Source organism: Osmerus mordax, chromosome 5 (assembly GCF_038355195.1).
Source record: "Osmerus mordax isolate fOsmMor3 chromosome 5, fOsmMor3.pri, whole genome shotgun sequence".
Classification (NCBI taxonomy): domain Eukaryota; kingdom Metazoa; phylum Chordata; class Actinopteri; order Osmeriformes; family Osmeridae; genus Osmerus; species Osmerus mordax.
Window position 1 is genome coordinate 5714143 of NC_090054.1, and position 23685 is coordinate 5737827.

The window sequence follows — 23685 nt, forward strand, 5'->3', positions numbered from 1 at the left end:
AAGGGGAAAGGTTACCTCCCCTTTCTCTGCTTTGCCCGCCCAGAGAATTTGGCCCACCAATGAGAAAAAAAGCTACGACCTGCGAACGTGATATTGTTTTTTCCTCGAGGGACAACATGGCTTGCAAACGACCAAAGCATGGCAGTTAGCACCGCCTCTCTCCTCTGTGGAAGAAATTGGGTTTTCCTGTGTGCTTACATTATTCACTAATCAATAGAACTAGTCATTGGATACTAGTTAGTATGTTCTCATGTGAGCTTGCTATTAATAAGACTGTATTGTGTCTATGTGTCAGGTTAATAGATGTTCGGGGTCAGGAAAAAGTACTGGGTAAACGTCCCTTGTCATGACGAAAGGAGAGCTCCAACTATGATCTCTCTAGTCTGAGAGTTGTCATGTATTCGGAGCTGTGAATCTCTCTGAGACTGGTCCTCCGGCCTTCAGAGCTCATGAGAGACATGATTGAAACCTAAGCCTGGTGTTGTGTTGTCATTTATTGTCATAGGTCTGGTTTTCTCTCCTAATCTGCAGATTGATAATACTTATTAGAATCCAGAACTCAACTGAACTTAATCACTCCGTTTATGAAGATACGAACAAAACACTTTCTTCATCACCTCCTCATAGCATTTAAAGCTACAGACACAGAAACGGCACGTCCTAAGGGAAGCTCATTGTAGGACTGCTCGTAGTGGCTGTAATTCTGCATCAAGGATGAATTTCTGGAAAGAGACTACCGATACAGTATTAGGGGACCACTAAGGCCTATATAAAAGCATCCAAAAACAGCATTTCATCCATGGCAAAGATCTCTTCTTCTTCGATCAACTTGATTGTTACATTTTCCGAGCTCAATTGTCATACAGATCCCTTGGAGTTTGAAGGTCACTGCTCCAAGGACGTATGGATTCCCTTGATTGGAGTAGTTATACATCTATTTGTGTGTGATAATAGACCGAAAAAGTGTTAAAAAGGACAAATCATACATTAAACTTAACCATCAAAGGTCCTATGCTGTTTTTGGATGTTTTTATATAGGCCTTAGTGGTCTCTTCGTACTGTATCGGAAGTCTCTTTCCAGAAATGTATCCAATGGCTTTGCAAGGCAAGACAATATAGGACCCATTGGTTATGTAAATGTCATTAAAAAAAAATCGTATTTGCAAATGTGTTTTTTGGAGAGCTAAAGGTGATGTTGACATTTTAAATCGGGTCTTACAGGGTTAAGACTTCAATGTCTATGTTCTGTAGAGTACTTATCCCCCCACACAATGTGTGCCAAAATGATATATCCTAACAATTTGATCTACTAAGGCCAGCATGCGATCTCTGACACAACTAATGTCTTCCATCATCTCTGGAATCTAGGGCTGTGTCTACTACCGCGCACTTTACTAAGTACACTGCAATACAGTGCACTGCAATACAGTGCACTTACATCTGTAGTGCACTCCGTCGCTGAGTAGTGCTGTCTCAAATGGAACACTTAAGTTAACCACTTGACGTGATTGTGTCACCCGCGAATCTAAGGCGGAAGTGACGGACTAAAATCTGCTTGCGGGTCATTTCGTCCGCCATTATTTTAGAAATGAAATGAAAAGCTGCCGAAAGGGCTCCTCCTCTTCCGCTACGTAGCCAATATGGCGCCCGTTTAGGGCGAGTAGTGTCTATCGTTGTACACTGCATTTTTTTACCATTTGCAGTGCGCCATCCGGGTACTTTCAGTGCCCTGAATTCTGCTGGTTTTGTGAGTGTAAGCGCCCTAAGCACTGAAAGTCAGTGCTCGAAGTGCACAAGTGGGCGGTAGTAGACAGCCTTGGTGTCCCTATCTGCCTTCGATCTTGTGCAGTTGAGTTGGTCTGAAGATAACCACGCCCCTCTCGTTTGCATGTGAGATTGGAAATAAATACAGCACAGAAATAAATGTAGTGTTCGTGTAACGGGTATGTAACGGCCGTAGCCTTGCTCCGCCAGGGCCAGTGGTGTAGTGGTAAAAATAGAGGTGGGTAAACTATGAAGTTATTTATTTATTTATTTACAGGGTAAATAAATAAATAGAGATGAGCTTTCACGTCTGTTTCACCCCCCCCCCCCCCCCCACGCATTGACGTGAGACACTTAATTACACTTAATTAGCCTGATATCCATGGCTAATTAATCCATTCCGAACAGGTAGACTAATCCACAACGTGTATGTGTGTACTTCGTCGATCCTGATCGGTGTCGCCGCCGCAGCCGCAAAGCATTGATTGGAGGGTCATACAGCGCAGAAGAAATTATTCAGACAGACTACAGCGTTTATATAGTAAACAATATGAAATTTAGTCTTTGGTGTTTTAAAATTACACCAATTTTTTTTCTGATTATTCCAATGGCAGAATACGAGGCGCAGGTGCGTAAACGCACATAAACACTATTTAGAGGTGGATAAACGCTATTTCCGAATTTCGGGAGGTGCGTAAACGGCGTTTACGTGCGTTTAACCCCCACTACATCCCTGGCCAGGGCCGTCGTTCGCTGCCATCGGGAGTCGAACCTGCCACCTCTGGACTGCCAAGCGCAACCACTACTAATTACGCCAAAGAAAAGCTAGCTATTCGATGACACGGGTGGCCCATTACATACCTGAGGAGTGAGTTTCACCGATTCACACCGTTACATTCGGAAATATATGTGACGTTAGGAAATAAAAGTCTCAAAAAATAAATGTGGCATTAGGAAATAAAAGTCCCATGAAATAAATAAATGCTGTCTTTACAAAAACATCATTTTGAAATAAGTAAATGTATTTATTTCTTGATGTAGGTAAATGGATATATAATTATATGATGCTATATTTATATATTTATTGCCACCTTTTTTTAATTTCAGAATTTATTTCATAGCCATATTTATTTATTTATATATTTACTTATCTATTTATTTAAATAATTATGACTAAATCGGTGTTCCATAGTCATGAAGCTAATTGTACTAACTAGATCCTTTGCTTGGTCTAGTTATATAGGTCTTCGGGGAAAACAGGAGTGACGTAAATCGGAGAGCGACAGAGAGTCCTGTGATACAGATGCATGGCCGCAGAGCCAGCGTGACTTTAAAACAAGTGACAAAATGGTGAAATCTGGCAAACTACGATCCGGGGTAGGATCAAAGCTCAAGCGATGGAAAAAAGGACACAGCAGTGACTCTAATCCGCAAACTAGCCGATTCCGACAGGCAGCGAAAGGTCGCTATTTCAGCAGTCCCTTAGGTAAGCAAGATCGGTTAGGCTCTATTCCGGTCGCACGTGGGTAGCTAGACAAGTTATGTGTCGATCACGCCTAGCTTTCCAATAACATGCCAGAGTTCATCATTTGTTCATGAACGATGGATTAACATAACATAATTAAGACATAACTAAAAGAGGGATAAGATGGCTTCTCTCTTGTTTTGGCCACGTCATATTCTATTTCTTGGATTGATCGAGCTACTTTGTGTACCAGAGTAATTAAAAGCAGGGTAGGTAATGTTGTTGAGAAATCCTCCTGAAGTATATTTGCTTAAATATACTTCACATCCTGATAGAAACCAATAAATCTAAAGGTTCGACAGTAAGATTAAATCAATCCGATATCTGTGGGTCTGGCAGGGCTGTGATGAACACGACCAATCATTTAAGGTCAGACAGGCACTAATGATTGGACGGCATTAATACCGAACGCAATGATTGGACAGGCTCCTTGTATGTATGTCTCCCAGCAGTAGTCAGGCAGAGGAGGGGGTGGGATATTTTGGTCTGAATCCTTTCAAACTCAAGCTAAAATTAAGTCTTGAAAGCCCTGCATTATTAGAGGACACATTAAACTAACTGTACACCGGAGTGGCAGGTCGGTTGGCTTCACCAACACAAGGAAAAGCCATATTCAAACCTGTTCCGGAGAACCCCATTTAAAAGGTTCTAAATTAAGTGTGTGTGTTTGATTGCACACTTGCGGATACGGAGTCTGATTATCTGTCACCACAACAAGCAACCTCTTTACCAGACTTGCCACCGGTAAAGATTGATCAAGATCCATTTCAGCAAATCCATGTTCATCCCTTTCCTGTGTGTCCAGAAAAGAGCGGCCTGACTGTAGACGCTCTGAAACTGCACAATGAGCTGCAGGCAGGACCCCTGGAAACCGGCCCAGGTGTCCGGGGAGATGCCTTTATGGAGCAGGCCGAGCAGGCGAGGTCAGAGAGGACCTCAGGGACTTTCCTCAGTGGACTGTCCGACTGCTCCAACCTCACCTTCCGGAAGGTCCAGCGCTACTGGGAGTCCAGCTCTGCGGCCCATAAAGAGGTAGAGAGGCTGCCTCTACAGCAAGGCTGGTTCTGCTGGGAATACACACCCCACTCAATACAGTGGGGGGTGCTGGATGATTGTAAACCATTTTTACTTGTTTGTGTGTGTGATAGTCAATGGGTGTGTGTGTAAATGAAACATACAGGTGTGTGTGACGTATTGTGTTAACTACAGCTGGTTTGTGTGTCAGATCTGTGCGGTGTTGGCAGCAGTGACAGAGGTGATCAGAGCCCAGGGAGGAAAGGAGACGGAGACTGAGTACTTCGCTGCTCTGGTGAGTGTCTGCTGGACCATGTGTCGCGCTCGCTATATATATATATATCAGGTTTTATCTGTCAGTCCCTCACTCTCTCCTTTTCTACTCCAGCGCTAATAGTAGCTTTGTCATTAATTAATATTCTTATTGTGTGTGTGTGTGTGTGTGTGTGTGTGTGTGTGTGTGTGTGTGTGTGTGTGTGTGTGTTAGATGACCACTCTGGAAGTTGTGGATTCCGGAGAATCTCTGGCTGCTGTGGCCTACCTTCTCAACCTGGTCCTGAAACGGTCAGCCTCACCCTCCTTAGCCAATCACCCCTCTGCTCTCACACTCCTCAACCAATCACACTTCTACTTTCACCTGCCTTAGATAAACACTTTTCTGCTCTTATACTCCTCAACCAATCACACCTCTGCTCACACTCCTTAACCAAACACTGCTCTGTTATTACACTCCTGAACCACTCATAGTTCTACTTACACTGATGCATGCTTCAGGATTTACTTTAGCGTGTTCAGATGTTGGCTGTAGTGTGTGTGTGTGTGTGTGTGTTTTCAGGTGTTGACTTGTCTCTGTGTGTGTCCATCAGGGTTCCTACCCCTGTGCTCATTTCCAAGTTTTCAGACACATCCAAGGCCCTGATGGACGTCCTGTCTGCACAGGCCAGCACAGAGTCTCCCCTGGCCCTCCGATGGGTGAGAGAGAGTGTGGGTGGGGGAGTGAGGGTTGGTGGGTGGGGCTAGGGTAGGTGAGGGAGGGAGGTTGGATAAGGGTTGGGTATTGAGAACCGGTTCCATTTTAGAACCAGTTCCAAATTTCCAAGAACTGGAAGACACGCGCATTTCGATTCAGTTCCTAACTTTATTATGAAGGGTATTACAATCCCTTGGTGCAATTTTTCCGTAGATGAAATTTGCAAGTTTTCTTCCGCACTATCGCTGGAGCTCCCCCTGTTGAGCCTTTCACATTTGTACAGGCTGATGGGTTGACTTGACAGCTCAAACAGGCTTAAAGGTGCCATGGCATGAACATTTTGGATGCTTTTATATAGGCCTTAGTGGTCCCCTACTACTACTGTATCTGAAGTTTCTTTCCCCAAATTCAGAATTACAGCCACTACGAGCAGTCCCACGATGATGAATTCCTTAGGACGTGCCATTTCTGCGTCTTTAGCTTTAAATGCTAATGAGGAGGAGAGAGGCAGGGCAAGGTGGATGGTGGGGGTGGTCAAGGCCAGCTTGCAACCACGGTACCATGCCATGCACTAATGTTTACAGTGGATGTATCGCAGTGGCTCGTAGACACATTGCTGTGAGATGCCTCAAATTTGCCCTTTCTCATCTGATCGCCCTGGTTTGGGAAGTTGTGTCGGCGGCGCATTCCAAAGAAAAGAAAATTAACACACTGGTTCTTCAGAGGCTTGGATGAAGGAACAAAAAATAATAATTTGGTGTTCATTTGTACATCCAAACACTGAACAACTGCCATGCTTCGGTTGTTTGCAAGCCATGATATCTCTCGAGGAAAAAACAATATCGCTAGCTCATTTTCTCATGGGCGGGCCAAATTCTCTGGACGGGCAAAGCAGAAAAAGGGGAGGTAACCTTTCCCCTTATTGCCGACATAAGGGGAAGATTCCAGATCGGCCCATCTGAGCTTTCATTTTTTTTTCAAAAGCGGAGCAGGATACCAAGGGCTTGGTTTACACCCATCGCAATTTCTAGCCACTGGGGGACCATAGGCAGGTTAGGGGAACTCATGTTAATGTTAAACCTCATAAAGTGAAATGTTCATGCCATGGGACCTTTTAAGCCAAAATGTTTCTAGCTTACTGCTTCTCCATTAAATGATCGCCCGACGAAATGGAAAATATAAAACAGAACTCTATATTCTTATATTGTTCTCTCCAAAAAATCGAGAATCGGAATCAAGAACAGGATTTGAAAACCGGAATCAATCAAATTGAAACCATACCCAACCCTAGGTTGGATGGGGGAGTGAGGGTAGGTGGGGGAGGAAGAGGGGGAGAGGGAAGGGGGTGAGTGAGCAATGGACCAAGTGTTTTTTGTGAAAGTGATGTTTTCTCAAATTAAACTGTGTCTCCAGATCCTGTCATGCCTGGCTACCCTCTTAAAGAAGCAGGACGTGTCAATGTGGTCCTACCCCTCCACCCTGCAGATCTACCAAGGCCTGCTTGTCTTCACCGTCCACAGCAAGCCCAAGGTCTGGTTTAGATTTACATTTACATTTAGTCATTTAGCAGACGCTCTTATCCAGAGCGACTTACAGTAAGTACAGGGTCATTCCCCCGAGGCAAGTAGGGTGAAGTGTCTTGCCCAAGGACACAGCGTCAGTTGGCATGACCGGGAATCGAACTGGAAACCTTCGGATTACTAGCCCGATTCCCTCACCACTCAGCCACCTGACTCCCTATCCTCATGGAATCTGCAGTCAACTTGGCTTAGGGAAAGAGCTCCCCTCCCCAGGGTATACATAATTGTGTTTCCTGTCCCTCAGGTGCGTAAAGCAGCTCAGCATGGCGTATGTTCCATCCTCCGAGGCAGTGACTTCCTGTTTACCGATAATGCCCCGCCCCATCACCCTGCTGCCTCGGTAACCGCCAAGTTCTGCATCAAAGAGATGGAGCAGGCAGGAGGTACGGACAACACTTTTCAGTTAACGTCTTCATCTTCAGTCAGTCACTCACTGTGAAGGCATTACCATAGCCTTTCCCCCTGACTGTAGAATACGGATTCTTGTTTAATTTGTGTGTTTCTGTTCAGGCAGTGCAGAGGACACCAGGCTGCATGTGTTTATGTGTGTGTTTCTGTTCAGGCAGTGCAGAGGACACCAGGCTGCATGTGTTTATGTGTGTGTTTCTGTTCAGGCAGTGCAGAAGACACCACCACGCTGCACATCCTGGGCCTGATGAAGGAGCTCTTGGTGACATTTCCTCTGGGTGCTGTCAAGTCCTGCTGTGAGACCCTGTTACGGGTCATGACCCTCAGCCATGTGGTGAGACACACACGCAAACACAGCATTAGGTACTGCTATAGACATTTGTAGGGAGACTCGATTGATGGTTAAACTGAATTGTGTGAATTAAAAAGTCAAGTTTATTGAACTGCAGAAACACAACCACTACACCAGCATGACACAATCTTCGACACACAAACATCAGACAAACGCAAAACCACCTGGCCATGAATCAGATGGGATCAGAAGTAGTGCACGCCCAAACACCGTCTCACAAGTTCTGATTTCCATAACGCTCCATCCAACATAACACAAGACAATGCCATACAACTCCATCTAGCATTCTAGATTGGAACCGGAGAATCCAGTAGACACCAGCACTACTCAGCTGACGGCACTGGGGCCTCATGTATAAGTGTTGCGTACGCACGAAAAGCTTGCGTACGCTGGTTTTTACGCACACGGTGTGACGTATAAAAATTAACTAGACGTGAGAATGTGCGGGCCGTCACAGAAACCTTTGAGCAGACGTGAGAATGTGTGGACCGTCCGCAAAGTCTTGTCTGGCTCTGTAAAGTTGAGAATTCTAACTGAAAAGTGCCGAAACTCACCAAACATATCAAAAAAAAGTTTCCACTACAGTTACTGTCATACGTCTATGACGTTAACTATTCAAAAAACATAAAAGTTTGATCATTAATGTGGATGATCACATTAAATTGCCAAAACCCAAATGGGAAATGCTATATACTGTTTAATCCGCCACCACTTAATAACTTCTGTTAAACTTGAGGGTGTCAAACGAATGACAAAATCACTCAGGAAATCACTAACCCTATAGCTGCCATGCACATTTTCTCGCCTCCACTTCTGTTGTTAGAACTTCAATCTCACAGTCTGTGACATTTTTCTTTTTCGCGTGTTTAGCCATTTTAATTCAGACAAAGAATTGACCTCAGGAGCGCATTTATAGTCCATCTGCATATTCAGTTATGGAAGGAGGCAAGGCGGTGTCAGTGGCTCGTTCACGTGCGGTCAATCTCACGTTGATTGGGTTTATAAAAAAAAGGTGCGCAGGACCTGGCGTACGACCGATTTTATGCATGTGAATATTTCTGTGCGTAGGTACTTTTCAAGTTTTGGCCGTACGCCATCTTCTGGTATGAAAGCTGTGCAATGTTTTATACATGAGACCCCACTGGACTCTGAAGAACATCCTTCAACAGACCATTTTATCGCACACAGTTCTCAAAAGTCATTGGTCCATCCACAATGGATTTCTGATCAGGAACCACTCATGCAATGCCTCTTGCTCCTTTCCCTCATCAGCACATTCCTTAAACACAAATGATCACTTGTTGAATCTATCGATCCCCCCCAGTCTTGTGACTCCAAGCTTCCTCCTTAAGTCAAAACTACTCTTCCTTAAGGCCAAACGTCCTTAAATCACAAGACCTTAGAAAATGCTGTCTTGGAAGTTTTTGAGAGAATCAATCGTTAAGCTGGGTGAAGTACAGAGTTAATGTTTATTTGACGTATGACGTAAACATAACATAACATAACAACAACAACATAACATCATCGACACACAAACATAAAACAATAACACAGACAATTCCATAAAGCTCCATATAGCATTCTAGAATGGAACCTGGAGAATCCAGCCCACCAGCACTTCCCAGCTGATGGCCCTGAACCCCCAAGAACATTCTTCAACAGACATTTTATAGATACGACAGTTCTCAAAAGTCATTGATCCATCCTACGGACATGCAGCGATACCAAATCTCTTCTGTTATTGGTTAACTCCTTAGAACAATACACACACAAAAAAATCCACATTGTCTTCAGACCAACTGCTTCTTCCTCCCAACTGCTTCTTCCTCCCTAGTAGAGCCCGACCGATAAAGGATATTTAAGGCCGATACGGATACAAATATTTGGTGATTTAAAAATCAGTTATTCCGATATCGGCCGATATAAAGAAATATTTAAAAAATCCAGAAACGCGCAATTTCCCTAACAGTAGTTATTTGTAGTTTACATTTAGTCACTTTTAGCAGAAGTTCTTATTCAGAGCGACTAAGTACAGGGACATTCACCGAGGCAAATAGGGTTAAGTGCCTTCCCAAGGACACAATGTCATTTGACATGGCCAGGAATCTAACCAGCAACCTTATGAATAATAGCCCGATTCCCTAACTGATCAGCCATCTGACTCCTGTTATTATTTCCTCACTAAAATAATATGTTAATGCAGTTTCTGATAAATAAAATGTATAAAAATACAAAGTTAAGATATGAAACTTTAAAGTCCTTAAAAAAAAACAAAAAAACATTCATATTCATTTATCGGCCATTATAAATGCCGATACCGATAGTTCGGAAAATGCCCAATATCGGCCCGCCGATATATCGGTCGGGCTCTACTCCCTAGATGATAAGAACTCTTCAAGTCACTCAGACTTCAAGTCTCTAGACTTCACGTCTCCTAGTTAGGTGTCATAAAACTGCAGGTGGCATCTCTGCCAATTGGAGTTGAATCAACATTCACTGTATCAAGCTTGACCCAAATCCCTTCTACCAACTGTAAACTACTTATAAACAACTATCAAAATACATTCATTGTACATAAGCCCAACATTTCTTTCACAATGCCCATCCCTAAGGGTGTACTGCCCTGCAAGATGGTCAGCACCCTCAAATTAGCCATCTGGACTAACATCCTTAACCACCTCTTGACCTATCCCTTTCCTGCAAGCTGCAAGTTTGGCAGGATGTTTCTTATCAATCACAGTACCCTTAAAAATATAATCATACTAAAAACACATACATTTTACATACAGCATACAATTATATTACAGTACACACAAACACACCCACACAAGGAACGACCTGCACTCCAACAATCTTAGGTAATACACACGCACACACTGGCTACCACACACAAATGCAAACAATCGCGCACACACACACTGTCTAATATGGTGCTTGTGTTTTCCTCTGTCTAGTTGGTGACTGCATGTGCCATGCAAGCCTTCCACAAGCTGTTCAGCAACAAGCCCAACCCTGCCACACTGTCTGCTGAGCTTAACGCACAGATCATCACGGTGAGACGCATGCACACAAACTGTAACATGTATTCTTACGTCTTAAGAAAACAATGCCATGTATGGAAAGCTCAAAACGTGATTCTAAAGACTTGGATCTCTTAATTTATTTTCTGTGTGTTTTGTCATGTTTAACTATCCTTTTGGGGGGGGGTAATGCCCTCACAAGTGCAGTGAAACTTAGTGAAAAACTTGACTGTGTGGGGCCCTTTTACTGGCCTCTGTAAGGTCAAATGCCTTTTTTCATGGGCTGAAGGAGTAGATAAAACACACTTTTGAATGGAAGTGAATGGTCAGGCCTCATTAGGCTAAACAAACAAGCGTGTGTGTGTGTTCCGTCCTGCCCCAGGCCCTGTATGACTACCTGCCCAGCGAGGGGGACTTGCAGCCGCTGCTGGCGTGGCTGGCAGTGATGGAGAAGGCCCACGTCCATCTGGGGGTGCTACAGAGCGCGCTCAGCCTGGCCCACTTGCCCCGCCTCTGCTCCGCCGCCATGAGCTGCCTGATCTCCCCACACACACAGGTGGTGGCGGCTGCCGCCAGCATGCTTAAGGTAGGCATGCACACACACACTCTTGCTAATGGTATTCAAAACGAATGTGTACCAGTAACCTGTGTGTGTGTGTGTAGACCCTGCTGATGGAGTGTGTGGCCCCTCACATGGAGGAGATTGGTCCCATTAATCCCTCAACCACCTCAGGGAACGCCCTCCACGTCTGCAAGATGTTCAGGTAGGTTACCACAGTAACGGAATGGAACCATATCATCGCTTCCAATGGGAAGAGACTGACTGTGTGTGTGTGTGTGTGTGTGTGTGTGTGTGTGTGCGCTAGCATCGTGGAGGAGGGTCTGTCCTACAGGTTCCACTCCTCCTGGCTGTTCGTGCTGCAGATTCTAGGCTGCTTCTACAGAGCTGCAGGGAAACAAGCTCACCCCATCATGACCAAGGTAACACCCACACACTTTATCATGACCAAGGTAACACACACACACACACTTTATCATGACCAAGGTAGCACATACTCACACGTGTGTGTGTGGGTCACTCAGACACTCGTCTGGGACAGTCGTTGATTTGCACAAAAGGGGCTGTAATGTTAAAATTAGGGGTAGACCGATTATCGGCCGATATTAAGCATGTTTATGCTTATCAGAGTTTCATGTCATTAATTGTTTAGCGCTCGAGGTTACAGGTAACGTACTTGCACATTTCTAAATTGGAGTCAGATATTAACGAGTCAATCTCCCTACCATCTAATCGAATTGTTTCACAGCCGGGGACAAACACAAGCGTCTCTGGTCTTACAATTTCCTTACATGTGTGTTCCCCAGTCCCTGCAGTCCCTGGCAGACCTGCGCTCCACCCCCAGGTTTCCCTACAGCGGGGAGCTGGACCTGGCCATAGGGGGCGCTGTGGAGAGCATGGGCCCAGAGCTGGTTCTGGGGGCCGTGCCCCTAAACATCACCGGCAACGAGTGAGTATGCCCTGTCACCCCTCGCAACACCGGTAACCTCTGACAACACACTGACATTAGGTTACATCAAGTCCGGTATTGAGGCCTCTGTAACCAGTACGACATCTAATCTATTACACATACTCTTTAAAAAAAGTTATTATCTTTCTTACACATCACGCAGACACACAGTGAAAGGGTTGTTACTAAGGGGACAGTGTGGTTGCTAACTGGATTGTGGTTTCCAGGGATGATCTGGAGTTCCCTCGTAGCTGGCTGGTGCCTGTCATACGAGACCATGTCAAGAACACACACCTGGCCTTTTACACTTCCTACTTCCTGCCTCTCGCAGCAACGCTCCGGCAGAAAGGTGTGTGAGAGAATGCGTGACAGTGTGTGTTTGAGAGCATGAGTGTGTGTGCGTTTTCTGACCTTGTCCTATGTGTTGCAGCGCTGCAGTTGGAGCAGGCAGGACAGAAGCTTGAGGCTAAAGTCTACCAGACACTGCAGCTGCAGGTACCAACCTTACTGGCTGCTTACTGCCTGCATACAACCTGTTTACACTGGGGGCTACCTACCTTAATACTTGTTTACACTGGGGGCTACCTACCTTAATACCTGTTTACATCGGGGGCTACCATTCTTGCTACCCGTCTACCTGTTCACTACCTGCTTACGACGTGTTTACTATGTGCCTACTGCCTGTTTAGGCATTTGACTAACTGTACTACACATGGTTTTGTAGCCCTCCCTTCCCACACACACAGATGTACCATGGTGGTGGTGTAAATGCTCAATCCCTCTGCCCCCAGATCTGGACCATGCTTCCTGGCTTCTGTGTGGGTCCGCTTGACCTGGTGGCTTCCTTCAAGGGAATCGCGCGGGCACTAGGCAATGCTATCAACGAGCGTCCAGACCTCCGGCTAACCATCTGCCAAGCCCTGCGAACCATCATCACCAAGAGCTGCAACACAGGTAGGCCTACACATAAAACAAACACAAATACACAGGCAGAAGTAAAGCCTACAGTGTCTGCACGTGTACGTGTGTGTCTATATATGTGTGTCTGTGCGTGTAAGTGTACGTGTGTAACTGTGTCTGTGTCGTCACTGCAGAGGAAGAGAAGGCAGAGGTAAGGCGCTTCTCTAAGAACTTCCTGCCAATCCTGTTCAACGTGTACAGCCAGCAGCCAGGTCAGGGGGAGATCACCTCACACAGGATGGCTGTCCTGGACACCATCAAAGTCTACCTGACCATCACTGACACGGAGGTATGCATACGCATACACACACAAACATACTCACACAACCACCCATATAGAGCCACATGTACACACACAACCATACATACAGACACGCGCATACATACAGTGCATCAGGAAAGTATTCACAGCGCTTAATCTTTTTCCACATTTTTATGTTACAGCCTCATTGGGTGTGCTCAAGCCTTCGGCGAGCACAACCATTGTTCTCTGTCATATGTATTTATTATTTTCCCACCACAATTTTATTTTTGAATATTTGCACTACATAGACAACGTCGGTGTAAATTTTGTCTTGGTCCCGATTGAGTTTAGGCTTGAATTAAGTTTTTGTGGCAAAAAGTGCCTTGTGTGGCACAATGGAACTCAGTGCTAGCCTAACTTCACAACGTCATCTTAGTTAGCAACGACGCATAGGTACAACGTTCTAGTAAGACAGACAGCGATATCAGCGAGCCCTCAGCATTAGTACCGTAGCTAAAAGTCTAGGAATGTTGAGGCTACTTGGTTCCCCTTCGTTATTTGGTGAGCAGTCTCACGAGCCCTACTTACCCCGCGTCATGGAGCCGACCAATTAAATACTTATTTAGCACTAGCATTGCTACCTGCATATACCTACAGCTGGCAGCTGTGCTCAGTTTTGCTCCTAGATTCAGACCTAGCCCCGGTAAATTGTAACTACTAAACTCCTGCTGTGTGGGAATCGAAGGAGCTAACCAGTCGAAGGGCGTACAAAAATACAGGAGCACACCGAACAATTTCCCCAGAAATTGTACCCTCTCTAGTTCCAAAATTGATTCAATTAATTTGTTTTCCTCAATTTTATACACTACCCCATAATGATAAAGTGCAAAAAGTTTGTTTCATATTTAATAGATTTGCACAAATTAAGAACGAAAATCTACATGTACATAAGTATTCACAGCCTTTGCTCAATACTTTGTTGAAGCACCTTTGGCAGCAATTACAGCCTCATGCTACAAGCTTGGCACACCTATTTTTGGCCAGTTTCTCCCATTCTTCTTTGCAGGACCTCTCAAGCTCCATCAGGTTGGATGGGGAGCGTCGGTGCATAGCCATTTTCAGATCTCTCTCGGGTTCAAGTCTGGGCTCTGGCTGGGCCACTCAAGGACATTCATAGTCCCAAAGCCACTCCTTTGTTATCTTGGTTGTGTGCTTATGGTCATTGTCCTATTGGAAAATGAACATTAGCACTCTGGAGCAGGTTTTCATTTCAAGGATGTCTGTACATTGCTGCATTCATGTTTCCCTCGGTCTCCCAGTTCCTGCAGCTGAAAAACATCCCCACAGCATGATGCTGCCACCACGATTCACTGTAGAGATGGTAATGGCCAGGTGATTAGCGGTGCCTGGTTTCCTCCAGACATGACTCTTGGGATTCAGGCCAAAGAGTTCAATCTTTGTTTCATCAGACAAGAGAATATTGTTTCTCGTGGTCTGAGAGTCCTTCGAGTGCCTTTTGGCAAACTTCCGGCAGGCAGTCATGTGCCTTTTTACTGAGGAGTGGCTTCCGTCTGGCCACTCTACCATACAGGCCTGATGGTTGGAGTACTGTGGAGATGGTTGTCCTTCTGGAAGGTGCTCCTTTCTTCACAGAGCAACGCTGGAGCTCTGTCAGAGTGATCATCAACCTGGTCACCTCCCTAAGACCCTCCTCCCCTGATGGCTCAGTTTGGCTGGGCGGCCAAGTCTAGGAAGAGTCCTGGTGGTTCCAAGCTTCTTCTATTTATGGATGATGGAGGCCACTGTGCTCATTGGGACCTTCAATGCTGCAGACACGTTTCTGTACCCTTCCCCAGATCTGTGCCTCGATACAATACTGTCTCAGAGGTCTACAGAAAACTCATTGGACTTCATGGCTTGATTTGTGCTCTGACATTTACATTTTGTCATTTAGCAGACGGGAGACATTCCCCCGAGGCAAGTAGGGTGAAGTGCCTTGCCCAAGGACACACCATCATTTGTTACGGCCGGGGAATCGAACCAGCAACCTTCTGATTACTAGCCCGATTCTCTAACCGCTCAGCCACCTGACATTCAACTGTGGGACCTTAGACAGGTGTGTGCCTTTCCAAATCATGTCCAATGAACAGAATTTACCACAGGTGGACTCCAAGTTGTAGAAACATCGCAAGGATGATCAGTGGAAACAGGATCAGTGAAAACAGTCAATTTTGGAATAAGGCTGTAACATTACACGTCGAAAAAGTGAAGCACTGTGAATACTTTCCGAATGCACTGTACACACTCACACACAAACATACTCACACACACATACATGCATATGTACACACACTTACATACAGTATTTTTCGGAAAATATGCTGCATTTTCTATGAACCGCACCCCACCAGAATGGGAGCTTTGTTTTTGTAAATCTGATATAAACCGCACTGGAATATATGACGCACTTGATACGGGAACAATGATACCAAGCAATGCAAGAGTATAGGCAGTGCAGCATGCCGTTGTATAACACACTTCGAAAACGAAAGTAAGTAAGTGCGTAATATATGTTTTCTATTGCCCGGGAATTAACTAATATATACTTTGAGACGCGTGAGTTCCAAATATTTCCGACGGCCCCCAAAGTGTAAGTAATGTTTCCGAAACGGTAGCTAGCTATCTTTAGTTAGCTTCTGCGCTAAGTTAGCTAGCATAATACTCGTAGCTACAACCATGCTAGCAGACATCCCAACCTGCAAAAACAAATTTCAGGGAGGTGGCTTCACCAGCTACGCATATGCGACGTTACGCTGTGCGATGCTACTTTTTAACGGGTTAAATAGCATTCACTAAAAAAGTTTTCGAAATATAAACCGCACCACCACAAGAACATTTTCAAATCGGGTTATAAACAGCGGATTCATTTCCGAAAATTACGGTTATAAACACACACGCACAACCAATACAGACAGACCAACACACTTGCATTAATAAGTGCATCAGTAATGTGCTGTGTATGAGACCCTGTGGTCTGTGTGAGACCCTGTGGTCTGTGTGAGACCCTGTGGTCTGTGTGAGACCCTGTGTGGTGTGTGATCTCTCTCTCCTGTCCACAGATGGTGTGTGCGTTCCTCCAGAAAGCCACAGAGAAGCTCAGCCACCCAGACAGCACAGAGTTTATAAGGTAGGACCCTGCATAGCAAAAAAAGTCTAGGCCTATTTAAAAAAAAAAGCCCTGCTAGTGGCAGAGCCATAGAAAAAGAGTTGAGACACTTCCATAGACTTCCATTGTTATCGAGGAATGCGGAAGTAAAGCGTGTCTCACGCGACCTATAGTTCCAAACATTGTATTTTCCACCGTTCAACCCCATTCATTTTCAGTGTCTCCGAAGCAAGTTAGCTGGTATATTGATGAAAATCCAGCATTTTTTCATCTTTCTACCCCCACATATCAATTGTTATTAGTAGTATTTCATATAGCTAGCTTTAGATAAAGTTTATCATAAGATGATAGCTTGTTAGATTCTAAATGCAGTTAGAGCTAGACTGTAGGTCTATCTAACGTAAGCAACACTTTTACCGAAGCTAGCTAGAGAGCATGTGTATCATAACCAGAAGTCAGTTGGTTTATAGTCTGTCAAATTAGTTCTAGTTATTCATGTTCGTTAGCATACAAAGTAAGTCTTCTCTTATTAGCCTAGTTAGTAGAGCTAGCAACAATGAATTGCAGATTAAGGGGTCCGAAGCAAGTTAACGCTAGCTGGTAAATTGATGAAATCCTGCATTTTTTCATATTTCAACCACCACATATCAATTGTTATAAGTAGTATTTTATATAGCCAGCTTAAGTAAAAAAAATAAAATAAGATATAGCTTGTTAGATTCTAAATGCAGTTAGAGCTAGACTGTAGGTCTAGTATCTAACGTAAGCAACACTTTTACTGTAGCTAGCTAGAGAGTAGGCTACGTGTATCATAGCCAGAAGATCACCGGATCACTGCAAACAAAAGGAGTGGAAGAACACTGGACTACATTTGCATTTCGATACTCTTAAGTAAATATAGTTATTAATAATAGTTCATTAGTTTCATATGAAGAACAATGTAAATAAATGACACCCCTTGATTGCAAATGTAGGCTACCTAGATGTTGACTTCAGTTATTACAATTAATGATATACGCCACTGGGCGGCGCTGATAACAACACAATGATGCATGTGCATTAGAGACGTAGGAGAGTCTACAACGGTGGCTCATGTGCACGCTTAAATTCAGTCACACAAATGTTGCTGCTGTTGTGCTTTTGTTATTTTTTATTTCTCTCACATTGGTGAGAAGCCTCCAATATATCACCAATTCACATTGGTGATATATTGGAGGCTATATTTAAAGGTAGACGGCAATTTATAAGATAATAGATGGAGATGCATTTTGAGTGGGGGCCTCGATTTTGGCGGGGCCTCGAGCTCCGACTTTGTGGGGAGGCCTCTGCAAAGTCCCGGCCGCTACTGGGTAGGACCCTCCAGACAGATGATGCAACAACAACAATTTTGCAAACAACTTTATCAATGTGACTGAGACTCACCTTTTCTCCTCCTTTTCTCTTCCTCTTCGTCTCCCTCCTTTGCCTTTTTTCTCTCCTCTCCCTTCCTCTTCTCCAAATGTCTCCTTTCAGGCTGTCAGTGATGGATCTTATGGTTGCCATGGCACCCCAGGTGGACCAGGTGACCATGAGCAACACCTTTGAGCTGATCAAGCCCCACCTGGAGGTACACTCTCGCATCCATACACACCTACACACTCACATACCTACACACAGACTCATATCCATACATGCACACACTCGTACACAAATCCATGTACACACACATACACATGGACTCGCACATAGTATGTAATCGGCCTGTGTGTGTTCAGAGCAAGGTGGCCAGCATGCAGAAGAAGGCGTACCGAGTGCTGGAGGAGATGTGTGGAGGAGAGAGAGACGAGTGCAAGGCCTTTGTCCTGTCTCACCTGGAGACACTCAAACACGTTCTGCTGGAGACCCTGAAGAATGCCTCCTCACCTGCCAAGAGGGTACGAGCTGTGTGTGTGCGTGCATTATAGTGGGAAAAAGAGATGTGTATGCATGTGTTTGTTAGAAAGCCTGTTTGTGTGTGTGTGCTGGAGAGAGAGAAATGTGCTAAATGCATGTGTGAATATTGTTACGTGTGTGAGATTGTTTATGTGGTGTGAGAGGGTTGGAGAGATGCAGACCTAGCAGGTGTAGGTTATTTAACTATCTCTCTCACTTTACCCCTCTTTCCTCTCTCTCTGCCTCCCTCCCTCTTTCAGCCCAGACTGAAGTGTCTGATCCACATAGTGAAACAACTAAGTGAGGAGCACACAGACTTCATCACCGCCCTGATACCTGAGGTACACTCTCTCACACGCACGCAAACATCTGTCTTTACTAAGACTGTGTCTTTACTTAGACTGTGTGTGTGTGTGTGTGTGTCAGGTGATTATCTGCACTAAGGAGGTGTCTGTCGGAGCACGTAAGAACGCCTATGGTCTACTGGTAGAGATAGGAAATGCCTTCATGCGTTTCCATGGCAATGCTAAAGGTAACACACTGCAGCATAAACACACGTGCAAGCCATAGTCATCCATGTTTTCTAATAGTGCTTCTAAAATAGTGCTTTTCCAATAAAGCTTATTTTCTCTCGTTGTCCTCTCTTTTCCCCCTCCTCTCCATTCCCCCCTACTCTCTCTTTCTGTCTTTCTCAATCCCCATCATCTCCCTACTCTCTCTCTATCCCCCTCTCTCTATCCCACTCCCCTCACTACTTCTCTCCCCACCTCCCTCCCCCCTCTCAGAGGCTCTCCAGCAGTACCTGCTCCTGGTGTATGTTGGTTTGACAGGTTCTGTCACCATGATCACCTGCACTGTCCTGGCCCTCACCAGGCTGCTGTTTCAGTTCAAAGGTCAGTGCACCTGTGTTTGGGTTTCAGCTTACCTTGTTAGCTGGAAAGAGGAAAGCTCAAAAGAGTTCTGTTTAAGTATATGTGTGTGTCTCACGACTGCGTGTGTATACGCGCGTGTGCATCCAGACTCCATAGACATGTCCACCATGGAGGAGTTGTTGCACAACGTGTGTATGCTGCTCAGGTCTCGTACCAGGGAGATCGTCAAGGCTTCCCTCAGCTTCATCAAGGTCATCCTCTTTATCATGGACCCAAAGACCCTGGCCTCACACGCCACCGCAATGGTAGGACACACACACACACACACACACAAAGATGGTATTACATTTGTCTCCCTCTCACTCTGCCCCTGCCTCCTCCCTCTCTTAATCTCTCTCGCCCCCCTCTCTACCTCACTCTAACAGATGGAGGGAATTGGGAGCATCCAGGATGATGTGAGGAGACATTTCAGGACCAAGCTGAAGAACATCTTCACAAAGCTCATCAGGAAGTTTGGGTAAAACTTCCTGCTGCATTCTGCTTAAGTGTGTGTCCTCTGCTGTGTGGTGTTTCAGTGTGTGTAATCTCCCCCTCCCCCCCCTCCAGGTTTGAGCTGGTGAAGAGCATGCTTCCTGTGGAGCATCACAAGGTTTTGGTGAACATCAGGAAGGAGGAGGCCCGCTCCAAGAGACGCCAGCAGGCTGAGGACCAGGACGGCTCAGAGAGTGAGGACGACATGCCTACAGCCAAGGGGGAGAGGTACAGACCCGTACCTGGCTATATACGCACGAACATAAATATATACACACACACACACGCATGCATGCATGCATGCATACACATACTGACCAGTCCTGTCCTAACCTCCAAAAGTAGCACTGATGTATTTCTCGTCACTCGGTCTCTCTCTCCCTCCCAGTATTGAAGAAATCCTAGCAGAGTCAGACAGTGAGCCATCGGACGATGAAGGAAAGGCCAATAAGACTCAACGGAAGGCTGGCAAGCAGAAGGGCCGTGCCTGGCTGAAGGAGGGGCAGGGAGATGAACCACTCAACTTCCTGGATCCCAAGGTGTCCCAAAGAGTGCTGGGTAATGTCGTTTTTACTGTCATTGATTTAACTGTCCCAGTTATTTTGTTCCACCATTTCGGCATGGCAGGATTTATAAATAGTTTTGCGGCCTGTTGACAACATGGTTGGTGTTGCTGACATGGTGGTTGTTGTTGTTGGTCTCCTCCAGCCACCAATCCTGATCTGAAGAAGAGCGCCAAGAAGAACCACGGCTTCAAGGTGACGTCTGATGGACGACTGATCATCAGAGAGGATGAGGATGGAGAAGTCAACAAAGGTAAGGAGGAAGGGGTAGAGAGCGGGTGGTTAGGGCGGGCTGTGAAGAGGGAAGAGCTCCGGTTTTCACTTTTCTCTGGGGTGGTTCTAACTGAGCTGTTTCTCTGCTCCACAGATAAGGAGGGAGAGATGAAGGACATCCTGGAGGAGGCTGGAGTCAAGGCAGTGAGTTCCTCTGGATCACGGTCCTGTCTGCTAGGACTAGAACTAATACACCTGTTAAGACTAGAACTAGTTAGCCTGGTCCTAACCAGACCCTTGTACATTTCATTTGTACAGAGGGTCTGGGATTGCTCCATTGACAAGCGTTAACTTCCTTGAAGGCGGGTACTCTGTTGAAGTTTAAAACTATTGGATCTGCCCAGAGCCACTCTGATCTGCCATAACCAAACCCTAGCCAACTCCTTCACCACTAACGGAGCGAGCTGGAAAATCTAACTTTTGGGCCACAACAGCATGGTCACCAACAGAACTCAGCAAAGATTGTTCTTAAACTTCTGGATATTCGGCAGCGTTTCCACAACGGATCGAATGGCTTCGCTCGCATCTTTCTCCGCCGCCATTTCTGAACTACAACTCAAACTAGCGCACGACATCAACGTCATCGTTCTCAGCCACTCCCTCTGTTCGCTGATTGGACCACCAAAAATTTGGTTTGCAAAAACCGAGTAATATACCGAAATCCCAGACCTAGTACAGAAGCAAAATGAAAATTGAGCGGAAGTATGCAGGAGGGTAGAGCCAGGCTAAGAACTAGTACCTCTGGACCATGGTCCTGTCTGTTAGGACTAGAGCCAATACACAAGGGCTGGGTTGACTCTGGTTCTGAACTCTCCTCTGCTCTTCTATCACCCGCAGAAGAAGACCCAGAAGAGGAAAATCCAAGATGGCAGCTTTGATGATGACATGGACATAGAGCCTCAGCTCAAATACAAAGGTAGGATCAGAACCCAACTTCTGGCACAGGCTATGTGTGTGTGTTTGTAAGTGTGTGTGTGTGTGCGCGTGCGCGCGTGCATTCTGTAATGTTTTGTACTCTTCCTCTCCAGCTGGTGGCTCTGGCATACACAGACCTCTGGGGGGCAGCAGAGACACAGGTGGAGACTACAGGTCCAAGGTGAGGGGGGACACCCTTACACAAAGATGCACTCAGACACACTCTTTACACAGACACACTCACACACACTCTTACACAGAGACACATTCATACAGAGACACAAACTCACACAGAGAAACACACACACCCTCAAACATACACACGCAAACTACAGTACACATTTCTTTTAAATCCCCCCCATGTGTCTGAGTATGTATGTGTGTGTGTTCCCTCTCCAGAAAGGAAAGGGAGATGTGAAGAAGAAGGGCAAGGTTGACCCGTATGCCTACATCCCCCTGAAGAAGGCCCAGCTCAACCGCAGGTATACACACAGTTACAGTACACCACACACAATTACACACACCGTCACACCACACACTGCTACACAAACAGTTACAACACACACTGGTACACCACACATGGTTACACACAATGTTACACTACACGCTGTTAAACTACATACTGTTACACACACTGCTACACACACTGTTAGCCTCAATACTGTTTGTGTGTGTTTCTGTGTGTGTGTAGGAAGCGAGCCAAGATGCAGGGTCAGTTTAAGGGCATGGTGCGAGGTGCCCAGAAGGGGGCGTTGTCTGGAAAAAAAATGCAGAAGAACAAGAAGAGGGCTTGACATGCTGCTGCTGCCAACCAACCAGTCTTGGAGTAGAGTGGTGATAGCAGCCAATCAGCATGGACTATGCAGCAGACATTGGAGGCTGTAACATAGGGAGTGTTCTGCTAATGTTTAAGCTTGTCCTGGCTCTCTGAGATCATTCAGGGGACCAGTGTCTGTTTAGAATGTGTATCTATTTACACCACCCCACCCCCCTCAACACTCATACGCAACAAGTGTGTGTGCATGCGTGTGTTTGACTGACTGTAGGTTGGCTCTCTTGCTCAATTTCCAATTTTTTGTATTGGCCCCTTTTTCAAGTAATTTAACCGACCGTGTATGTGTGCGTCAAACATTGAGTGTGTGTGTGTGTGTGTGTGTGTGTTTGAGCATGTATTCATGAGAAAGTGTGTGTGTATACCCTAGTGTAACAGTTTTTGATTGGTATCCCGATCCACAGTTACACATGTGGAATCTATCAAATATTCCTCATGTTTGTGGAGAGAAGCATATATCTCAGAAAATATCTGTATGTATCCCGCTGAAAAGGATGGATTTCTTGTTGCCAATGTGTGAAAAAGGAAATAAGTTGGTGTTGCTCATTTTTACCACAAGAGGTCACTTAAGACCATTTGAACTTCAACATTAGAAAAGAAAAAGAAAAGAGGAATAAAATGATTGATTTTGGTTCGGTTTACAGCGCAAATGTAACAGTTGTAGTGAAATATGTTAATAAACTATATTTGACTCCTGAAAGTTTTATACATTTTCTTTAATGGTTCTAAAAGTACTGTTATTAACTGTACATGAGGTCAGGCTACAGTACACTTCAGTCACATGAACTGCTTCTAGAATGATTAGGAGACATTAAAAGAGAGAGCGGGGGAGAGCTTGTGTGCGCCTCGCGGGGAGAGACACAGAGACTCAGTCATTCCTCTAGACTGTTTCCTAGCTGGATCTGTGTTAAAACAACATTCAGTTAAGGGGAGTACAGCTGAACCAGAGCTATTCAAGTTATTCAGTTACTTTCAGCACACACACAGTCAACACAACACTGCTACTGTTCACTGTCCTCTGCAGGCTTGACTCAGATCCCTGTGCAGTCTTTATTTACCCTCCCCCTCTTTCTCCCTCTATTTGGTGGATGGGCATCTCTATCCCCCTCTCTCTTCTCTCTTTGCACCCAGTAAACTAAAGTGTGTGACTGCGGGAGAGTGAGCTGTTATCATACCAATCCACCATTCCAAGCCTGCATGCTTTTTTTTACCGCCTGCTTCTAGAACATTCCCATGCAAGTTGTGGTGAGCCGACGTCTGGAGTGTGCTAAGTAGGA

The 23685-nt window shown here is 45.3% G+C and overlaps 1 protein-coding gene across 1 annotated transcript; it reads left to right on the forward strand.

Annotated features, from left to right (window-relative positions):
* The first annotated feature begins 3066 nt into the window (after positions 1-3066).
* Positions 3067-23094, forward strand: rrp12 (ribosomal RNA processing 12 homolog). The gene is made up of 33 exons (XM_067235843.1): positions 3067-3250; positions 4095-4321; positions 4515-4598; positions 4791-4867; positions 5170-5275; positions 6687-6803; positions 7098-7236; positions 7468-7595; positions 10568-10666; positions 11016-11219; positions 11297-11397; positions 11500-11614; positions 11999-12141; positions 12369-12490; positions 12572-12636; positions 12933-13095; positions 13236-13390; positions 16465-16532; positions 18024-18117; positions 18266-18424; positions 18683-18763; positions 18849-18954; positions 19208-19315; positions 19442-19599; positions 19720-19811; positions 19901-20053; positions 20214-20383; positions 20534-20641; positions 20756-20805; positions 21499-21577; positions 21690-21757; positions 21976-22058; positions 22268-23094. The coding sequence occupies exons 1-33, from the start codon at positions 3112-3114 to the stop codon at positions 22368-22370; spliced, it is 3864 nt and encodes a 1287-aa protein (XP_067091944.1). The 5' UTR covers positions 3067-3111; the 3' UTR covers positions 22371-23094.
* Positions 23095-23685: the final 591 nt, after the last annotated feature.